Source organism: Pteronotus mesoamericanus, unplaced genomic scaffold, assembly GCF_021234165.1.
Source record: "Pteronotus mesoamericanus isolate MK-2021 breed Mesoamerican mustached bat unplaced genomic scaffold, CSHL_Meso_final contig_90, whole genome shotgun sequence".
In the NCBI taxonomy this organism is placed as follows: domain Eukaryota; kingdom Metazoa; phylum Chordata; class Mammalia; order Chiroptera; family Mormoopidae; genus Pteronotus; species Pteronotus mesoamericanus.
The window spans coordinates 15,470,404-15,493,653 of NW_026555277.1; the positions used below are offsets into that span (position 1 = coordinate 15,470,404).

Sequence of the window (23,250 nt, forward strand, 5' to 3'; positions counted from 1 at the left end):
AAGAAATATCAACATTGTATGTTAAAAGGAGATGGTAAAGTTTTAACTGCTGGCTTTCCATAGTGTAATAAATACTAAAAGCAATGTAACAAAGTAGTTTGACTATAAAACATACCTCTTCCTTATCAGTTTTTGTATAAACTTAACCAGGCTGTAAGAATGCCTCTTGGCTTCCTTGGCCAAGATTAATTTTTTAGTCTCGGTACATTTTCATTGTATTTATTTATTTATTTTACAATTAATTTACTGAGGTGTAATTTACATAGAATGCATTTTTATAAGCTATAAAATTAAAAAAGGAACATTTCAAAACCTAATATTTCTTTAAGCAGCATTTCCCATAGAGTTTATGACAGAGCTGAGCACATAGAACATATTCAGTAAATTTTGCTAATCAGTTGGGGAAAAAACCCATTGCTTTAATTAATGCAATATCTTCCCTCAAATAGAGACATATGATTTCTAAAATGAAATATTCTTAGTGAATATGAAAACATATAAAAAAGATAACCAATCTCTAAATGTAATTTCAGGTCTGTTAAATGTTCAGCATTTTCATTATGCATACTCACAAACGTTCAAACTTTTCATTTGTTGAATAATTTTTGAGATTTCAAAGAAATTCTTTTGGTCACTGCCTTTTATCTTAATGCATTGAAGTTTGGACACTACATTTAAATGGACAGTAAGAACATTTGATGTTTGTTTTCTTTTACAACCTCAAAGAAAGAAACAGAAAATATGTAAATAAAATAAATGAGAAAGAAGAGGACATTGCATCTATAATGAATGCTCAGAGATCGTTTTTTACACATAGATTTCAAAGAAAAGAAGAAAGGAAGAAAGGGAGAAAGGAAGGAAGAAGGAAGGGACAGAGAGAGGGAGGGAAGGAGGAGTTAAAAGAAAGAAAGGAAGGGCACAAAGAGCCTCAAAGATAAGAAGGTGTCCACATGTCCAAGTGCAAAGAAGGATGTTGTTGCAAATTACAATTAGTTGTTGTAAAATACAATGTACTTAAAATTGGCAGATAAAGTTGTTTTAGTTCTTTAGAACAGCTAAGATGCCTGTCTTCTGCAAGAGGTTCCAAAGGAATTATCTCACAGAATCCTTTTGTAATTTTTAACAAGTCAGAGAGCATGAGCAAGGAATAATGGTGTACAAGCCATATCCTCTTTCCAGTCAAAAACACATAAAATATTCCTGATATCAGTCCCAGATTTTATGGTTTGTTCTAGATACACAGGAAAAGACTGTCTATATTTCATGTAGTACTAACACAAACTCATCCTAGATTCAGGCTCTATGAATATTCTATACCAAGTCTTTTCTACTTGTGAATGGAACATGAGGACTATATGAAACAATGGCTACAATCTGTAGGAACAGTGGTGAGAAAAGCAAAATCTAGAATGAACTAAAGCTTACAAGAAATGCTATTATAACATGTTTGAAACAGGAGTAAAAGTAAAAATAGTGACCTATTACTTGAGGGAGGGAATGCCAGGGAATCAAAAGCAGGGTAAACAACTCAATTCTGCTTTCATCTTTTCTACTAAGAAGAAAAATTCACAAAGGGGAAGTACAGAAAAGCTTCATTAAGAAGGCACCAGACATGAGAGACCCTGCTCTCTGAGTTGAAGCTTCAGTTCCATCAAATTATACATTAGTGCACAAAATAAAGAGAGATGTGGTCGCTATACTAGTCAAATGACATCCAGCTAACATAGCACATAATTGAAGAACATATTTCAGCTCCATGCTGCATCCTCAAAAACCACTACAAATATCTATAATACTGATGTTTCTGAACACTAGATGCATCTCCTCTGAGGTATTATATGGAATGGAAAAGGGGCAAAAGGATGGAAAATGACAAGGTCCTGGTTGTAAGAAAGATTCTTGAGACCATAGACTAATAAGCTTGATGTGTGGTCTAGTCAAATTCTATGAGATAGACAGGTAGGAATATTTTTTTTTTTAAAAAAGAAGTAATCCTAGAAACCATTGTACTGTAGTTTTATACAGAATACATCACATTGAATTAAGCTGCCTCTCAAAGCTGTCAGTGAGGTTGTTTTTTTTGTTTTTTTTGTTTTGTTTTTGTTTTTGTAAAGTTTAATGATGTTTTTGTAATGAGGTGGGAAGTGCTGATTGCTAGTTAATTAAGTGTATGGTTGCCTGAAAAACTGGACCCACAAATTGTTACTTAATACAAAAGTCAACTAGAAGTATTCTCAGAGTTACATCTTTGTATTTGTCCTGCTCATTAAGAATGTAAACAACGCGGTTAAAAATAGGGAAATGTGTGTGTCTCTGCAGATGGATCTTTACAGCAGAGTTGTTAAAACAGTTCAGGAGTCAATTTGGTTTGGATTCTGTCTCTTAATTTCCTTCCTGGGCAAGTGACTTAACCACCCTCAAGTCAATGAAACAAAAATTGTTATTTATTTTAAGATGAAGAATTAATAATTGTTACATCAAAGTATAGCATAATATTCATTCATGTCAAGAAGAGCTGGCAACAGTTAATCCAAAATTTAATACAAACCAACTATGTGATGTGAAAACAAATAATCTTAAATGGTATATATTCACTTGCTATATATCCTTGAAGCTTAATGTTAAAGTCAAATATGGAGTGTTGCATTTCAACTGATGTTCCACATTTTGTAAAGCACATTATCTAAGGAGAATACACAGGAAATAGGAAAACAGAATCAGGATGATGATGGATCCAGAAAGTCTTCCATGTAAGGGAAACAAAAATAATCAATGATGTTTAAACAGCAGAAGTGAGATGAGAGGAGAGAACATGAAATGGAAAATAGGTGAAACTACCATATATGTCTATGAATAAATGTGTGTGTGTGTGTGTGTGTGTGTGTGTGTGTGTGTGTGTGTGTGTGTGTGTGACTACAGATGTCATAATTAGGACCAGTGAACCAAATTTATTGATAGGTATATTACCAGAATGCAAGGAAAGACTTCCTAACAATTAAAGCTGTCTAGTTCTGGAACAGGTTGTTTTGTAAAGCAATAAATGCCCTCTCAGTGGAAGTGTTCAGAGGGCATCTGGCCACCTGGCAAGAATATAGTGTGCAGAATACCGAAGTACATAGGTGAGTGGAAAAGGTTGTCTGAAGGTTTTTTAAAGCTCTCAGACTTTAATCAAGTACAGAATAGCAGAAGAGACTATCTAATTCTTCTTTGTAAACTCAGTGCCTACTAGGGCATGAGAAACATAGTAGGTCTTTCATAAACACCTGCTGAACCAAATTGATAACAAAGAGAGAAGCTATAGATAGTAGTACAACAAACATATGAGAAAGAAAGGAATAAGAAATCAGTGGGTGAAATCATATGGTTTTTTTTCTGACTGACTTATTTCACTTAGCATGATATCCTTGAGATCCATCCATGTTGTTGAAAATGTCAGTATTTCATCTTTACTTATGGCTGAGTAGTATTCTCTACTCAACCATCTGTTGATGGACACTTTGGTTGTTTCCATGTCTTCGCCACTGTGAATAATGCTGCAATGAACACAGAGTGCATATTTCTTTGTGAATAAAGAAATGTTTTCAAATTTTTCAGGTAGATACCCAGAAGAGGGGTTGCTCAGAAAAAGCTAAGAAACATATGATTTCATTCATATGCGGTATATAAAACTGAAACTTGTAAACAGACAACAGCATGGTAGTTACCAGAGGGAAGAAGGGTCAGAGAGTAATAAAAGCTAATGGGGGCCAAATACATGGTGACAGAAGATCTGACTTTGAGTGGTGGGCACACAATAAAATATACAGATCATATACCATAGAAATGTACACTTGGAACATACATAATCTTACTAACCAATGTTACCACAGTAAATTTAATAAGATTTTTTTTAAAAGAAGTCCATTGACTTGGCTGCTGTGGTTCAGTGGACTGAAGACCTGCCTGTGAACCAAAGGGTCGCTGGTTCGATTCCCAGTCGGGGCACATACCTGGGTTGCGGGCCAGGTTCTGAGTTGGGGGTGTGAGTGGGGCAACAAATTGATGTTTCCCTCTCTTTCTCCCTCCCTTCCTCTCTCTTTAAAAGTAAATAAAGTCTTAAAAAAAAGAGAAGTCAATGGAAATAGAAAATGGAACATTTTATCTAATCAAATTTTTGTTCTGTGTGATTAAAGTTGGATGTGATTCTTAGGCTGCATAACACTGACCAAGACGTTTGAAGAAATTCTCTTCTTCATCTCTTCCATTTTCCATTCCACTCCCAGGCCCACCTTCAGAAAGCTTCACAGCACTGGTAAATTTAACCTGAGAAAAAAAGTTTCAGACAATTAAGTTCAATTTTTTGTGTTTATACTAAAGGTTGTTTTGAAAAATATGTTTAGAATATGAAGGTTACTTCAGCTTTTCTGACTTCCACATCTGGTTAGTCAGGATAGTATATTTCCATGTGCCAAAAAGGACACCACTTATAAGTGTCATTTGAAGGAAGATCCTGATCATAGATTGAAATAATCAGACACTATGAAAATAACAGTAAAAAACTGAGGTATTCCTAGAGTTTAATTTTAGTAAAGTCCAAACTCAAAATCAGGAACAGAAAGCCATCTTTGTCCTTTACAAACACCACCACAATTGAGAATCAGACCAAATTAAAAGTAGAATAGAGATTTCAAATCTCTATGGAAGAACCAGTATAAATTTGTTTATAAAGTATACTATAAATAAAGTGCAGTAACACAGGTTCTTCTAAGAATTAAAATGTGTTCTCACTCTTGCCCTTAAGCCAGCAGTAATCAAGATTTTCAGCAAAGCAAGGAGGCTGTGGGCCTTGTAGACTCTCAAATGCTTGGCCAATTTTTTAGCAAAAAGAATGTGAAGAGTGAATTATAAATATATCTTCTAAATGTCTTACAAGTTTGCTTTATCCTTTATATAATTTCAAAATATTGCTTTGTAAAACAGATAGAAGAAAACTGGTTTCAGTGAGAGTCAAAGAAAGAATGCAAGCACATATTTTGCATTTAAAGAAATGTAACAGATCATATGCTGAAAGCGACAGCGACCAGAACCTTTCATAGGGAAGGCTCTCGCAAGAAATAGATTCCACTGCGAATCGTTACCTTTTCTGAATCACGTGCTACTGCATTGCCTAATGATATTATGAAGCAGCACTTACTGGGAAAAGTCATCCTCAGCTTCTTTACCTTTGTCAATAGGGAGAATAGTTCAGATGATGCAAAAAGTGCTGGAAGGAGGATAAATGGGGTGAGTGTATGTATGTATGTATGTATGTATGTGTGTGTGCGTGTAAAAGGAATCACTATAGAATGACTGTATCCTTGGAAATGAGCTCGAGATGTCAGGAATGTTACATGTGTGTTAAAAATTAAAAGTGGCTGGGAAGTAACACACACACACACACATACACCTATATCTGCATTATAATTTTATATAACTTTTTTGTCACACTTTTCCCTTTTTCCTTTATGATAGTGTACTACTTAGTTTTGATAGGCTATTACTTAGTAGGCCATCTTAGTTTTCATTGCTCATCCAAGTTTCCCAAACTTGTTCAACTTGAAGGCATTCTTCAACTCTCCTTGGTCTCTCCAGGTGTTCAGCATTTCTCAGCCCTGACATTTTTTAAGCAGCGACCCCAACATTCTCTCACATAAGTAACGTCCTGTTTACCTTGGAGCTTTGCCTGATGAAGGACAGGCGGTCCACGGAGCTGATGTCCAGGAGGTCCTCCACGCCATCTGCCAGGCCCGACAAGGAGGATCGCTTCAGCCAGTTCCCTATTTAATAATTTTTTTTTAAATATTAGACCATTATAGCATTTTCTCCCTCATGGATTAAACAGAAATGCCAGCATGTGGCATTTTCATGGCCAACAAGTAATGAAAGTTATGTGGCTTGATGTAAATAAAAGTGAGCAGAAATCCACAGTTTTCAACTATACTTAGTTGTATGATTATCTACTTTAGTGACTGTCATCCCTACTAGATTGCAAGTTCCGCAATGTTGGTCACTGTGTAATTTTGCTCACCATTTAATCCCTGCTGCCTAAAATAATGTTTGTACACTGTAGAAGCACATAGCAGGAGTCTGAGAAATATCTGTTAAAAAAAGAATGAATAAATGAATGAATGCAGTCAGCCTCAGCCTTTGACTTGAGGGCTTTCCTTTCTCCATCCCTCCATGCGTTGCTCTGTTTTGATTACGAGTTTATTTGAGGGCATGGCAGGGAATAAGAGAATTCATAAATAAACCAGACATACTTTTACCTATGGGGAGTTTAAGCTTCTTCCGAAGGGAAATTCGGCGGGACCGTGAGCGGGCACGCCGGTCAGAGGTGGTCCCTGAGTGGGCAGTGGTGCATTCTGAAGTGTCCTGTTCCGACTGGCTGCTGGTGTCGCTTGCTGCGCTCTGGGATTTGAACATCTTGCGCCAGAAATCTTTCCGCCCCAGGTTGCCCCCTTGCATTTGTTCATCGCTGAGAGCAAGGAGAAGCGAGAATTAAACATCTGACACACTTGTGAAATTCTCTTAAATTTCTTCCAACCCTCTTCCAATGGCACTTAGGCGACTCATTCAGGATTTATCTTTGAAGGGCTGGGATTTGGGAGGAGTGGGAGTGGAAGGAGGGAGACCAAGGTTGAGTCTCTGAGCTCTTCTTGAAAACAGACACGTCTCGGCTGTCAAACTGACATGATTTTTTTCAACCTTCATAAAAAGACTAAATATTATTGCAGGTGTTCAACTGCAGGTGTGAGTCATAGCAGCAGAGGCACTTACAGTGTCAGTAAATATTAAACTATTTTGTGATGTTCCCTGAGGCATGTTCCGTACTGTATCTTACCCCCAACCCCACTCCTACTCCAGTATAGTACAATTCTTTGAATTATGAATTATAGTATACTTCATTGAAAAAACTCACAAAAAATACTGGAATAAATGAATAAATGATATGCATCACCACACCCAGGGGATGCATCATCCCACAACTATTCACTAAGTTATTTTCATAGTGCCTAATTATTTAGCTTTCTTAAGTCAAAGAAACTTAAGTAAGGCTTAAAAGTGAAAATATTAGTCCAACTCAATAAGACAAATGGGAACATCTTCAACGAGATTTTTGACTAGGGCATTCTACAAGAGAAAAAAGACAAGTGGCCAATAGTATGCAGACTTTAATTTCACAAGGAATTTAAAAAAGAGAGAGAGAGAGTTGAAATGAGATCCCTATTTTCACTCATCAAATTGGCAAGGATTACAGGGTAAAAAACCAATGGTCACTATCATAGTGCCAGCAATAAGATAGAATGATCAAACTTTTCTGGAAGCTAATTTGGTTATCCAAAACCTATATATACACCCATGACAGAAAAAATTGAACTTCTAGGAACTTATCACAAGGAAATAATGGGACAACATGTTAACATATAAGAAAGTCAATGCTCCCTGAGATATTATTGATCAACACTGACAATCTGGAAACAATCGAAATGTTCAACTCTAGGGATACAGTTAAATGAATTATGGGACTTCTGTATAATGACATGCTCCGTAGTCATTAAAATCCTATTTTAGAAAACTACTGATATGGGAAATGTTGATGATATATTGCAAAGTTAAAGGGTAGCGATCAAATGAATTAAACAGAACAAAACCGGGTTAATTAAAAAAAAGTACACATGTGAGCATGTGTCTGAGTGTGAGTTTATGTGCATATAAGCTAAAAAAAGTACCTAACAAAACATACCAAAAGTTTACAATGGTTATCTGTATTTGATGGTATTCTGGTTTTAAAACTATTTTTCTCTATGTTTTTCACATTCATCAATTTGTGCAACATACATTACTTTAGTAATTTGGAAAGAAAAAGTTATAGAAAATACTCTGGTAATATGATAAAATTTGTGGGATTCTAGGCTTTGGGGTTAAACTGTAATCTACCCAAAACTTGATAGTACTGTATAAAGCAATCTTTCCTGAGATATTTATATGGGGATTCATATTTTGTCTCTCAAAATCTCATAACTAAATAACTTTTATTCTTTTTTAAATTGAATTTACTGAGATGGCATTGGTTCACAATACTATACAGGTTTCAAGTGCACAACTCAATAAAACATCATCTGCACACTGCATCATGTGCCCATCGCCTCATGCAAAATCTCTTTCTGTCCCCATTTCCGCCCCCCCTCCCCGTTTTCCCACCTCCACCTCCCCCAACCTTCTTTTCTCTCTGGCTGTCACCACATCGTTTTCTGTGTCTATGTGTTATGTATGTTTTTTGGTTAATCCCTTTACCTTCTTTCATTCACTCCCCCAACCCTCCTCCCCCCTGACAGCTGTCTTATTCTAAACCGGGGCATTCGGTTTATCAAATGTGGTGTGATATAAATGAGTGCTTTTGAATTTGTCTTCTCAGTCATTTTTATAAAATGATCACAGTGCATGAAGCATTTCTTACCTTGGGGGAATGTGGGACACAATGATGCATGTGTGACTACGTGGTCTGAATAGGAAAACACTTAAGGAAGCTATAATTTATCAGCTTTGCCAATGAGTGTGTATCAATAATTAGTTTCAGAAAATAAGCATATAGAACTGCTTTTAAGATTACTCAGTTAATGTGGCTTGTACTTAAGGAGGGAGAAGCAGAAGAGAAGGGTAAGGAAGGGGAGGGAGGGAGAGGAGCGAGAGGGAGAAGGCAAAGGAGGAACAGACTCATCCACCCACCTTTCTCCAATGCTAAACAGAAGACACTTGGCATGCTCTTCTGGACCCACTCAGATCAGGGAAAAGTTCCTATTTGACATTCTATAACATCCCTTCAAGTGGAAATTTTTAGGTACAGGCATATTAAAGCATGTATCTTCATTTGAGAGGAAAGAACAGAGGTGCTAAATTCTGAGAAATCAGGTGGGGTTTACAGAATATTGAAGAAAAGGGATATTTTGTAATCTAGAAAACTAAATTACATATGAAGATAAATGGTTTTATTTTTCAAAATCCAAATTGCTATTAGATCATTCTTATCAGATTAGCTCAATAGTTGCTAATGTTATTTTGGGAAAAAGTCCTACTTTTTTGGACAGATTCTGTATGTAAGGATTTTTAACTTGTTTTGTGGTTATTCAGCTACAGAACTTTGCCTTTCACATTAATTTTTTTCTTAGAGATTATATTGGATTTTTACCAAGTCCTTGAAGACTTTGTTAAAGAAAAATCTAAACCTCAATTTTAAAAAGTTAAAGAAAACAAAGGTTTAATTGTTATCTGTCAATTCTATCTTTTCAATGATTGATTGTCATTCATTCATTCACTCATTCAAGTATATATTAAGTGCTTACCATGGGTCAAACCCCATTTAGGCAATGTAGCTATAATGGTAAGCAAAAAATTCACATGATCCCTGGGCCTATTTGAGTTGATTTACCTTCTTATTTTTCTGTGCCCATTTAGGGGCAGTCTCTAAGATTTTTGAAAGGCTTTAAGAAATGTTAAGTGTTCCTGGAAGGTTGTTTGCTTGCTGTGGATTATTACCAAGGTCCTATTTGATGACTGTAATATCCTTGATTATCAAGAGAGGATACCAGAAAAGCTATAATGTCTGCAGGATTTCTAGAAGGATAATCATTTATTACTAAATCAGAGTTCTGGGAAATAAAATGATGTAATATTTTAAATACCGATCATGCCACTTGTGTAAGTGGTCCTCAAAAAAAGACTGAATACAGATGAGCCTCGGCTATTTATTTGGTGTCCACAGTCATCATCACATGTTCTGGGGACACTACTTTCAAGATGCTTTAGATTTTGCATTATGAAAAGTGGAGATAAGCTGATAACGAGGCATCCTGTTGGCACAGAGCCTGGTCATTTGTGATTTGCAACTGCAGAGATTAATGGCTTTGGGAGTGAAAAGTAAAGGGCAAAAGCAAGACAAAGGTAAAAAAAAAAAAAAAAGAGAAACAAACAGCAGTTTGGAAAATAAAATTTTCCAGTGGGAAGTGCTCAGTCCACTATATTGGATGCTACTTACTGCTCTGGAGTCTGCGAGGGCCGACCAGACATGAAGCTGCGGCATTCCTCAGGTGCAGAGGACAGTTGGCCTTTATCCACAATGCTTCCCGCCTCTGACCTATGCAAATGGTAAATTCCACCGATCACATCAGAGCAGGACACCACTTCTCAGTATTTCATATACTTCATCACACTCTGCTATAGTCAACCATGGCTTGCAAACCCCATGTCACCAGAGTCTCTGCTCGTATGAAACATATCCTACCATTTGACTCATGACCTTGCTGCCTTGTTGCCTAAGAATGCCACCATTACTGCTAACAGAGTAATTAATTGTAAGCAGGATTTTAAGTTTAGAAGTTCAGAAGTTTCCTTTAATCTCTGTAAGTGGCGTTTCTTATAAAGTATGCATACAATAAATTTATGTTAATTTAAAATGAAAACAACAAGGTACTGCTCAGCAGTTTGTCTTTTGTCATGTTAAAAATGTTATTTACCGAACAGGACGATACGGTATCAGTAATTGCTTTCCTTTTCTGAACAAAAACTTGTATTATCTCTAGAAGAAAACAGATAAAATTTTACCACATAATTAAGAGCTAGGAAGTCATGTTCAAGTATATGAAAGTTTGAGATTAACTGAGTTCTGATTCATACAGAGGTAAGACTTATTTGATGGTCAACTCATTCCTTTCTTAAGCTGCAGCTGGACCACCGCCAGCAACACCACTTTTAGAAGGCAGTTCTACCATCCCTGCCTGGGGTTGCAGCCTGTGCCAGGAACTACATGGAGAGTGCAACAGATTATATTCTTCAGACACAGGCAAACACTAACATTCAGAGAACTCAAGCTTCCAACCTTTTACTGCCTGCAGGCTTAGATTCTGGTTCATTCTCCTCCACCTTTTTTCCTGGTGCCAACTTCTCAGCACTGTCAAGCAAAGCGCTGAGGGCCACTCTCCTGAAGACATTCCCATGAGCCTCTTTGATAAACTGGACCAGCTGACGGATGTCACAATACAGACCCTATTTGGACGCAAGAAGGAAATACAGGGAAAGAAAGATAGTTGTATGATTGTATAATTTTCATAGGAAGAGGGGGTGAAGGTAATTCTTTGGGCTTGGATGAGCACTGGAATCATAAAGGAAAGACAATTTCCTTGAAAGCAATGGTATACCTCCTCTCTATTGTTCCTATAGCTATATTATGATGGACCTTGCCTGTCATTCTAGTGTGAAAAAGAATGGTTAGCATGCTTCATATTCAGAAAGTTGGCTGCTATCATAAGAAAGATATCAATTTACACTTTTAATTATTGGATTCCAAAACTTTAATTTTTTTCTTAACTGTGACTTCTTAAAAGATGTCTACAAAAAATGCAATCAGAATTTTGCTTATACTAGAGAGTTCAGTCCCTGTTCAGCTTCACCAAATTTTCTGCCTCATTGTGGTAAAATTGCTAAGTCTTCTATATATTTCTGATAGAGCCTGATATTTAAGGATGGTGCATTTTGCTGGACAGATTTAACAAATAGCATGTATGTTGCAGCCCATTTGAATGTGAACTTGACTATGATCTTAAGATGATGCAGGGCTACTAAAACCAATATATTGATGATTTAATATTTCAAATACATGCAGGACTGTTTTGGGGGAGAGATAGTAAGCTTTGCACTCAGCAATTTCCTCTCCCCCTTTCTTCTTTAAGAAGGCAGTTATTGTACTTTCTTTTGTCTTAGGAAAGGTTCATGATAAGGCAGAATGCAGAAGCCTAAGAACACTGCTGACCTTGACAGCTTTGGGTTTCAAAACCTAGGATTACTGGGACAATTATGCCCATGATCTTTAGAAAAGCAGATGGAAGGGCCAGTAAGGAAAACATGGAGAGAGAGTCCTTTCTTAGGTCCTAAGGGCAGCAAGGCCCTCTGTGCTCCCTCTGTTCTTCGGTTGCTTCTCCGTGGAGAGGGCAAGGCCTCAAAGAGCAAGGATTCCAGACTCTCCAGAGTGCTCAGACCTAAGCATGCGGCAGGAAGTACTATGTGAAATAGTAGGTTTGACGTGATGATAGAAACCCAGGCCCTAGGTCCTGTTTAACGCTTGCACCCATCTGTGAAATGGGGAAACCCAAAAAAGACTAAGACTCAACTTCCAGCCATTCTGGTGGGATAGGGGTTGAAAGTCCAACAGAAGATGACTTAAAGAAAATTAAGAAACACAGTATTTCGTCTATATATGAGTTTGTACACTAAGATTTATAAGCTCTCACATATGTTATAATCAGCTTGTCAAATTACTTCTTTCCTTGACCAGAGTGAATGCAAGGATGGCTACCATGTGATCCTCAATCTCCAAGAACCTTGCTGGGGTGGCTTTGACCACTAACCAAATCAAATTCCCTTTGGTTGGGGGTTTTATTCTGTTTATCTCAAGGTAAGTGAATAGTTTCAATTGTTTAGAATAGCTCAAACTGACTTCCTTGATTTATCAGATAGTGTCCATATGTGTAAACAGACTGATTTCTGCTTAGGAGTCATAATATCTAACAAATTGGTAAGGTAGAGAAATACCCTTTACTCCCCAGAGAGACCTGACTCCTTCCCTTGACATCACTTTTGTCAGCTTGATGTATGTTTCAGTTTCCCAAACCACGATCTCCTTGGTAGCAATCAAGAACTAACCTTTCATAGTTTACTTTCCCCACTTGTGGCTTCAGTGGTTTAATTAACACAGCCACTTATGAAGAGTAGCTAAAAGATCACAGCCTTCTATTAAAAGAAAAAACAATTTCAGCAGCATATCTGCATTAATTTTTAAAGTAAGCATAGTTTCAAAAGATGCTTGGTATAACATACTTTAATATTTTATGAGCTAACAAGCTGCACTCCAGCACCTTCTTTCTGAAAGACTCAAAGTCCTTTGCAACTATTACACCACCCACTCCCGAACCTCTGAGACAGAAGAGGAGGAGAAGTCAATTTGCAGGTAGGAGAAAGAGCAACAAGGAGAAGTGTGTTGCTGAGACTCCACCATGAGTTACTAGTAACATTGGAGAAATAGATGTTTTAACTGTAAATTGCAAGCTTTTAGACTTCAACTACTCTTTCCCATGGCCCATGATGTGAGAACTTTTCTCTGAGCAGAAACAGAGAGCTCCTGTGGGAACAAAGGGTGAACTTCTCACCAGATTCTCAGGGCTATGCAGTTCATGTGTGGTTGAAGCACAGCGTGTGATGAGAGATTTAAACATGGCGCTGACGATGATGCCTTCCACATTTTGGGCTGTGGATTTGTTGTCCACTGTGGTGAAGTTATTTCCAAAGCCAGCCTTGTCTGGAATGCAAGGGCACAAATTAAAGGCAGTTTCCATCAAGCTACACAGTTGAAAGAAGTAAAGAAGTATGTGGCACTCAGATATGACTGGAGGGCTATGTGGAATACAGAAAGAGAGGATTAAAGATGCCCTCGGTTTAATAACCTTTCCCCAGATTCAGAGTTGAGCAACTCATAGTCTCCTTCAGGGTCTTTATTTTGCCATATTTATTCACTTTGTGGAACACTTATAACTGATAAAACTTAGCCAATAAAAGAGAATCTGCTCACCCTAAGAAAGACTTTTAGACCTAGAGTAGTTTTTAAATCAGTGATCACTTAAAAAATGATCTACTAAAAGGTCCCTCAGTGGAGAAATAATTTATTTGATTCAGTCTTTTTAGCAGTGAGGAATACCTGCTCTCAGTGGAAATCACCAGGTCTGTTGAAGGTAGAGAAGAGTAAGGCCAACCAGGTGAGTTGGGCAGGGGGAGAGAAGAGAGCAAGAGGGGCGTGGAGAGGAATTCCTGCAGGTGCTAGGAACAAAGAGGACGCTGAGCCCTGCCAAGAGCTGCAAAGGAATTCCAGCAGCTTTCTGCTTCCAGAGACTCTGGGCCTACAGAGAAGAAAGATCTACAATCTCTCAGATCTTCCTCTTTCTAATTCATCCCGTAAACTGAGGCCATCACCCTTTGTGGCATTTTTACATCAATTTTTCACATATCTATGTACTTCTTGTAGGGGACACATCAGGTAGTTTGGGGGCTTGCCAGAAGATTCCTCAGGGCTTGCTTGTGAGCCACCCGTGGTCTGTGGACTGTAGGGGCAGGGTGTGTACAGCTCCAAGGGTGTTCAGACAGGGACCTGTGTGTCTGGCTGGGTCATTCACTGTGCACCACTTCCTATTCTCAAGAATCCAAGGAAGAATTCATCACCTTAAAGTAATACAATTTACTATCACCCTCTCACTTTCTGTGTCAGTTGGCAAGGGACAATCTCTAGATTTTACATTAGAAAGATACGGACTAGTCTATGCTTATAGTTTCTATAGTTTGTTATCAAGATTTCTCTTGCGATCTCAACCACAATCTTCCTTCCTTCCTTCCTTCCTTCCTTCCTTCCTTCCTTCCTTCCTTCCTTCCTTCCTTCCTTCCTCTCCTCCCTCCCTCCCTCCCTCCCTCCCTCCTCCCTCCCTCCCCTCCCTCCCCCTCTCCTTTCTTTCTTTCTTTCTTTCTTTCTTTCTTTCTTTCTTTCTTTCTTTCTTTCTTTCTTTCTTTCTTTCTTTCTTTCTTTCTTTCTTTCAATTTGTAATACGCTTGGCTTAAAACAGCTTTGATAACATACATTATTCCAGGGGTTCTACAGAGAAGCAATATATTCTTTTAATGACACCCAAACACTAAAGCCTGGAATACAAGTTGAAAATGTCTTTAAAATCCATCAGCTGTATCTTCATTATAAATTAATCAACTACTACTACACATGTATTACATAAACAACAAAAGCTTACACGAAGAAGTTTTTCTTTCCAGGCTCTAATTAAAATGTGTATTTTACTCAGCTCAGACTTCACACATCACTGTCATTTCACTACTGCATTCGCATTCAAATGGTATGGAAGGTGTTTGGTTTGTTGTGGATGCCATTGGTCTCCCCCTATAACGCATGTCTTTATGCTGGAGCTTTCTTAAAGCCATGAAGCTAATACATAAATAAAATATTGTGGACCTGTTTATAGATCTGTTTTGCCTATTTTTTAAAAATCAGTATATATGTATGCATATATGTGTGTATCAAATTCATGTTATTACTATGTTTATATATATATATCTTCCCTTGCCTGTTTTATTTTGTGAAAATATCCCCAGGACTGTGGCTAGCACATAACAGGTATTAATTTCTCATGAATATCTGCAACTATATTCCCTTGTTCCTTGATCTCTGCCTCAGTTGTCACGCAACTGAGGTCACATGAGAAAGAGTAATGGTAGCGTACAGGTTGAGGGGCTAATGGTGAGGATGCCACAGCATTACCAAATTCCCATTTGCTGAGATAAGTTTTCCTCAGAAAGGGTCCAAATATGTCATTAAAGATGATGCACAAGCTTCTCTTATGTATGGACTATCACACACACACACACACACACATCTCCTCCTCTACATTCTTTCCCCAGAAATTGTGTATCTTTGAAATGCTATCTGCTTCACCTCACAGCAATTTCTCCTAGATCTTGAACTTGGTTTAGCTTTACTTACTGTCCGTGACTGGCTCCATACAAAATCCTAGCAAAGCATGCAAGAAGTCCACTACATTATTGAGGGAGTCCTTGTTCACATAGTCCCTCATGGTTTGGCGGAACTGCATCTTATCTAGCTTGTAAAGCTTAGTGAGGCAGTTCTGGGCCTGCAATGAAGGAAGAAAAGTGAAAAAGTCACAGGTACCGGCTTAAGCTAAGGATGCCATGAGCCCAAGGCAGAATCCCTCAGAAAGCAAAGGCTTCTGTCCACCCCTGCTGGCTGGTGCTGGCCAGCCTTGCCAGCCCCTCTTGTCTGAGCAAGAAGGGGGCAGAGACAGGCTGAGCAGTCCAAAAGTCACACATGCATGTACTTTGAGAGGGACTGCTCTGGGAAAAACCCAAAGCTAAGGTCTAATGCTGCTGCCAGAGGGAGTCCAGTACTTTCCCCAAGATCCAGATTTTAAGGTCTCATTGGAAACAGCTCTAAGTGTAAAATTTAGGTAGGTGATAGGATTGGAAATCCAGGTTTGGAAAAGGCCACAGGCTTGGCGCAATGGGAAGGAGCATGCCACTCCCAGGCTCAGCTACTTTGAATTCAAGTAGATTTAAATGGAGGGGAGTGAGAGGGATGTAGGAAGTGGGTACCCGGTGTTCTCTTTTGGAGTCAAAAGGGGAAGATCCTTGAAACAGGAGAGAGGATCAAAGCAAACGCAAATCTAGTTTGTTTACTTATGGGTTTGCATTTGAATGTGAAAGTTTGGTATTAACTAAAATTGGCCTTGTAGATATGAAAAACAAATGACCACTGGCTAGGCCCAACTACTCAAAATTGTATTTCATATGATCCAGCAAATAATTTTGCCCTCCGGCAAAGAAAATGGCGATAATCTCCACCATCAGAACAAATAAAGTCACAGTCATTAGCTGCAGAAGGCCAGAGCAGGAATGCACTGCTACTACCTGGGACCATAAGGGGGCCTCCCGACCTCCTTAGTGAGAGAAATATCACTGAAGAAGATATTTCAGTTATATCACCGTTTTGACAAATTAAGGCCCAGAGAAAGATTCTTAGAAATTTTGAGAGGAAAAAGAAAGCTTCTAGAAGGATGAAACTATGAACTGCATAGGCTTCATGCTGTGACCTTGTATCATCTCACCATGTATCACCAAGTCAGGTGGATTGACTTTTTTTTTTATTCTCCCTTTACTAGATTCTAGAAGACTGTTGAGAAATTAGGGATTCTACTTTGGGAAAGTTACTGGTTGCTTGATCTCAAGCAAGCTCATTTTTTTCCTTACAAAATAAATGTTGCTTACTCTAAAATGAAGTTTGCAAAGCACTTAGATAAAATATGTTCAGCCTGAAGAAGTATTTAATTATCACTCCATAAACAATTTGTGAAGATCTTCATTACAATAATTACAAAGCAATTTAAAATGCCGGGTTGGAAAGTCCTTAAGTCCAAATTACCCTATCCTATTTTTTCTATAAAATACACCTAAAAAGGCATAGTTTCAAATCTAGTTAGAGGCTACTATAATATCTAAATGAGTTCAATGAGAAGTTTAAGCAAAAATCAGAATATCAAAGTTTTAGTAGTTTGATTCAGAATGAATAGTCTAAACTCCAAGAGATATAAAATCGCTAAAGATGAAATCCTTTGCAATAATTTAGGAGTCCCAGTTAATTATATTAATCTAGGAAACACATGCTGGAACTGCTAGGCACTTAGATGAATGTCATTATGGTGATTTTCTCTTTCTTTTTGAAAAAGTATAGAGGACTTCATCTGGTAGAGCTAAAACAGAGTCTTAAAGTTTTAAAAGTTAAATACCTTCTGAAAATTTAATGTGTTGGAAATCTGGAAATACTTAGCTTCTTGAATTAGACATTCCCAGGGAAAAAGTCTCAAAGTTATATCCTTTGGAGAAAGAACAATGTGTTTACTGAGCATGGTTAAACACAAACAATCCCCATAATGAATATTAAACTGGCCTACAAGATACTGGAGGCGTTGCTGGGTAAGTCAGCAAAACTGAGAAGGCAGGTAGAATACCAACTGTACATTCCAGCAGGAAGCACTCAGCACCCTTGGAGAGAAAAGCATGGTGGACTAAGAAGTAACAAAGGCCTCTCAAATAGCTTCTGATCCAACTAGCTCTACTTTCTCCAAGTGTAGAAAGACAGCTTCTGGTGGCAGAGCCAGTTTGTACCTCTAACTAAAGCATAGCATGTTATATTTTAAGTGTTTCCTTTCATGGAATTGGTTTATATGATGAGTGATGTGGTTTTCGCATGAAGGCATTTATTCATACTGTGGTAGAATCAAAAATCATACAATTTGCATGTGCAAAGATGGGGGGCAACATCAGCTTTTTATTGCCTTATTATTACTTTGATTTAATTTTGGCCTCAAAATCTAGATCTTGGTCAAAGTTTCCAAGTTTCATAATTTAGAAGTTAATCACTGTGAAATATAACCCCCATATACATATAATAAACAAATATATACAACATAATAGAATGTGAAAGAAACACTATGTATAGGTGGATAGATAGGTAGATGATGGATGAACAAAGAAACACAGCATGCTAATACTATGTGAACATATCACAACAAAACCTAATACCAAGGAAAAACGGCTGGCATTAGATTTTGACATGATCCTAAAACTCTGCCAAGATATGCTAAATAGTTTCCAGGACTAAAATTTGCATCAAACTATGATTTTAGGCAAATATTTTCTTAGGATTTCAATTCAAACATGTGTATGAGACATACCAGCTCGGACTTGGTATGGAGACGGGTTGTTACTCCAGCGTGAAGGGAAAAGTAACAACCCGTAGAGGCAAATGAAAATGAGCTGGCACAAGACCATGTTCCATTACAGAATTATGCTTCGCAAGCCCAAGCGCAGAGTTTCAAGTTTCACACAGTTCACAGGGACATGATCTCAAACAGTTAGAAGTCAAGGTTCATTCTCAAACAAAGCAGCCAGAACATGACTGGCTACTTGTACAGTCTTGTTACGTCCCAATAAGGGCAATTTTCCGTATCTACGTAAGAACAACAAATTGAGTCCTAAACTTCGACTCCTTTCTTCAATATAAAATATGCTTCTATACTACCCAGGAAGGTGATTAAAAAGTCATTTGTCACAGACCATTGGAAACTTGCTAAAGGTATTCATCATTGTAGAGTTCTTTCAAGCCACAATTCATGTATTCCAATTATACACCAACTTGGAGTTGGCCTGCCCTAGGCAGGAGGCAAAAATCTTTTCCCAATTAAACTTTTTGGGCCTGGGTTTTAGATGTCTTGAGATATCTCATGGGAAGCCTCCCACCCCAAGATAGCATTAATGAATCCTATGAAATACAGTATTTTTCAGGGAACACTGACCCTCATTGTCAAAGGACACATTCTTAAATTGGAGGGAGGGATAAGGGGGAGGAAATGGAATCTACTTTAATTCTCTTACATTCTCTCGGAATACCTGGTGTCTCAGACGATCTCCGGAGAGCCCTCGGTGTCCTTCTCCGCAACCATAGGCACATCCCAAAGACTTCACTATTTTGATGAGCATGGTGAGAGCAAGCCTATGGTTGCTGACAGGTGTACTTTCCTCCTAGCACCCATGAACAAGACAGAAAGAGAAGTCTGTTGACCTAGCTGCTAAGGTCCTTCTACTACTAAGACTTTATTTCACAATTAAATTACATTAATTGGTTTTATAGTGAGCACCTGCAATTTGGGAAATAGAATTGTCAAGGGCTCAATAAGCAAGCTAATTTTTCTAAAACTTGGAACATGATTTATTTAAAAGGAAGAAAATATCTATGCATTTTGCATACCCTCTAGGGCTAAAGGATATGAATGGAGACTTCTTTATTAAAAGATATGCTTTTGTGTCTTTGACAGACTATGAGAAAAACTGCTGGAGAGAGACAGTGGGGACTATTAGTAATGAAGGCAAATAAATTTTCCCAGAAGCTACTATCATTAGTAGGCTTCTAATAGTACCACTTATCAGAATGACTGCTAAATTTCTGGCACTGATCCATTTGGAACTTAGAAATCACATGACAAATTCCAACATTTTAAAAGAATTTTTCTAATTTTATACTTTCACTATATTGTAATACACACAAAGAAAGTGAGAATATTAAGAAATTAGTAAATAGTCATCTTGATTTTTCTTTTGAAGCTAAATAAAAAGCCTTTCTGCATGAGTTACAAGCGCTACTATCCTTTCTCTTGCCCCATTTAATCCTTGTTGTTAATGGAAAACATAGCATCCACAAAAATGAGTGTTCTTGAATTATTTCCAAAGAAGCCTAAGGACACTGTTGCTAAGGAATGACACAGATCCCAGTGGGAGAGTGCCATTACCTTCGGGAGGCTTTGATCTCCCTGGATCCATCTAGCTACAGTCTGCTATCAGCACATACACCATGGACTTGAGATTCTGTCTCCTGTTCCCTAATTGTATATCACATTAGATAAATTAACTCATCTCTTTGTGCTTTATAGTTTCCTGACCTGTAAATTGAGTATCCTAATAGCTTCCTTTCCTACTTCATTGGTTGATTGTGCAGAACAAATTAAATAATAGACAAGAATTGCCTTTTAAATTGTGAAGGGCTCTTCCATAGTTAAACAGTCAGGTTTATACATAAACTTTGGGGCCACACACACACTTAAATGTGGGTAGGGTGTGAAAAGGATAGGGGGTTACCTAGGCTTCATGTGCCATAATGTGGTAGGCTCTCTCCTCCCCTAATGTTACGTAGTTGGTCCTACTTTTGCAATCCATAGGCTGATGCAGTGGATACGGTGTCAGACCCCAAAGATGCCCCTTTCAGGGCTGAAGCAGTCATTCTCTGAGCTGCTGGAAGTCTTGATGGCTCACAGCTCTGAGCTGAGTTCTTCTCCAGGCACTGACCTTAGCTAAAGAGAGCTGCCTCACTCAAGGTTATGCTCTCTTTCTGGAAACAGTCTGCTTTCAATGGATCGTCAAGGGAATAAAGAGATGGGGATTACAAAGGTGGGATCGTTTACTTCACTTGGGGACTACTTTGAGAAGCCATCCCAGGCCCAAAGCTTCCTGTGTAATAATGGGCCAAGGTCTCTGTTACAGTTACATTGCAGTTCGGCTTCTCCCTCTGCCCCATCTTGCTTCCTTGACACCTCACAGCTGTTGATCCTGAGACGACACCTCAGGAAAACTCCTGCACACATATCTGCCTGGATGACTATGTTTGCTGAGAACTCTAGAGTTCAGATGGCTGCAAATGGAAGACTCAAACTAATCAATAGGCATCTATTTGTTCATTCACTTATTCACTCACTCATTCATTCATTCATTCTTATATTAATAGATACCAATTCAGGAATGTTTCAGTTTGGATTTAAATCTTAGCTCCATAACCTTGGGCAAGTTATGTAACCACTCTGTGCCCTACAAGATGGAAACTATGATATCATCTCTCTCATAGAGTTGTGAAATTAAAAGAATCAAAACATGTAAGGCACATAATAATATCAAAACAAATGTTGATTATTATTACTAGGTATGGGGCACTGCTATCCTCAGGTGCAACTTTGTACAAATTAGAAAAGTACTTCTCTGGGCAGATGAATCAGAGATTGGTGAGCCTTTTTTGTGGATGCAGCCTTTGGGTGAACAGCTCAGCGAGCAAAGCTCGGACTGGATTTCAGTCCTTACTGACCAACCCCACTGAGCTGAGCCTTTCTGAAGAGCACACACTCACAGCCAGGGGTTGTAGTGCTTGGAAAAGGTCACCTTGTGTGAGGGCTGATTTGGAAGATTGATTAACATACATTTTGGGATTACTATGCCTTCCTTTAAAATAAAACCCTGCTCCAAAAGCTCTTTGTAAATATCTATTCAGGTTTGTATTTTGTTAGACTTTCATATGTCCTTGGGATGTAGGTTTCTCTCACAGGCAACATTCAGAAAGATGTAGCAAGCTACAGGCAAAGATCAGGACAGATATTAAATAACATTTCAAGCTCTCATATCAGTTAGTGGCAAACACAGAAATTAGATCTTTTTTCTGAATTAATCAATTCCCCATGCATCTGGTATTTACCCAGTTGCAAAATTAGATAAACTCTCTGATTTCACTGAAAATAAAAGATGGGTTTGGGAAACAAAACAGAACTGTGTGCATCACAAATACAATGCACTTGACCTACGGTCAGGCTTTATGATATAAATTCTTGGTACTACAAAAAATACTATTTTGCAGAACTAATGATAAAACATACCTGGTAGCTGTTTTTGAGACCACATAATGTGATTTAAAAATTCCTGTACTAACCAAAAGTGGTAACTTTGTATCTAGTATAATATCTAGATTTTAAATAGGCAAGAGACTAGTAGCTCTTCAATATAAATTAGATGAAAATCCTAGGTGGGTAAAAAGCAGATCTAAAAACAAAAACCTAATAATAATAATGAACCTCTCAAATCCCTAGGATGTATAACAAAGCTCTCATCAGTTTAGTTGAAATATCTACATTTTACTGATACAAGCTTATCAATATTTCTCAAGTCTCTTTCTTGTTTTTTCCCCTTGAATATTATAATCGACATACTGCCATCTATTATCTCTTTTAGTGGTAGCCTAGATAGATAAGTGAAAAATGAAACTTAAGTAAGAATCTCACTGCTGTGTTTATAAATGTGGTCCTTACATATCATATTTGGTTGCTAATTCTTGCATAATTGCTGATTGAATGATCCCTTAGATTTTAGGGTCCAAGATAAAAAATCCCTTGTGATCTCTACCATCATTTAGATGGTTTTCATCTAAAATAAAATCTGATGATCCTTGAATTGATATCAGTGATGTATGACGAGCTAAGACGCGGGAATCTTAAGTACCAGAAGATAATATTCAATTTGGAAAACACCATATATATGATTATACCAGGAGGAAAATCCTGAAGGAAAAGTTCGGGAACCCAAGAATATTAGGGCAGAAATATTTGAATCAGAGTCCAAGAATATTAGGAAGATAGGCATAAACAATGAGATGAAGAAACATCGATGATAAATGTACATTAAATGCACATCCAGTGGGACTGGAAAGAGATGGAGGAAAAAAATTTAAAAAGACAAAGAGAATTGTAACACTTATTAAGATATAAAAATCTGACAACCTATGAGAAAAATGGACAATTCATAGATTAGATAATATGCAAATTGTAGAACTCTACACAGTGCAGTCTTATAAACACTTGACCTAATATATCACCTGTTAGAGCTTCAAATCTCTTGCTCATTTCAATTTCTTAACAGGATTTTTCACTAAAACCCCAAACTGAAATCAGTATAAGTTATGTGGATTTGAGCTGTGGTAATTCTTATTTACAAGCCAAATTAAAGTAGAAAACTAATTCTTGATGTTAAGTATACAGATCATAAACCAAGTATTTCAGGGCAAAGGGAATTAAATTAAAAAACACTCAATAACAAGAAAGTTAAAGGCACTGGAATATGACAACTAAGACATGAGAAAACAAAGCTAGTCTTTCAAACGAATGCCAAGACATCAACCAACTAACCCAACTAAAGTTTTCCCCTTCTTTTTCCTTAACACTGATTGAAGTTGACAGCCTCAAAATGCATTCATTAGAC

At 37.6% G+C, this 23,250-nt stretch overlaps 1 protein-coding gene across 1 annotated transcript in view; it reads right to left on the reverse strand.

Moving 5' to 3' along the window:
• The window catches only part of UNC80 (unc-80 homolog, NALCN channel complex subunit), a 180,644-nt gene that overhangs the window by 119,868 nt on the left and 37,526 nt on the right, over positions 1-23,250 (reverse strand). Inside the window, exons 14-21 of the mRNA XM_054585709.1 lie at positions 19,063-19,209; positions 15,599-15,746; positions 13,215-13,363; positions 10,892-11,058; positions 10,052-10,150; positions 6,285-6,493; positions 5,689-5,795; positions 4,206-4,302 (exon numbers count right to left, since the gene is read on the reverse strand). Coding sequence (XP_054441684.1) covers positions 4,206-4,302; positions 5,689-5,795; positions 6,285-6,493; positions 10,052-10,150; positions 10,892-11,058; positions 13,215-13,363; positions 15,599-15,746; positions 19,063-19,209 — 1,123 coding nt within the window. The remainder of the gene's footprint in view (positions 1-4,205; positions 4,303-5,688; positions 5,796-6,284; positions 6,494-10,051; positions 10,151-10,891; positions 11,059-13,214; positions 13,364-15,598; positions 15,747-19,062; positions 19,210-23,250) is intronic.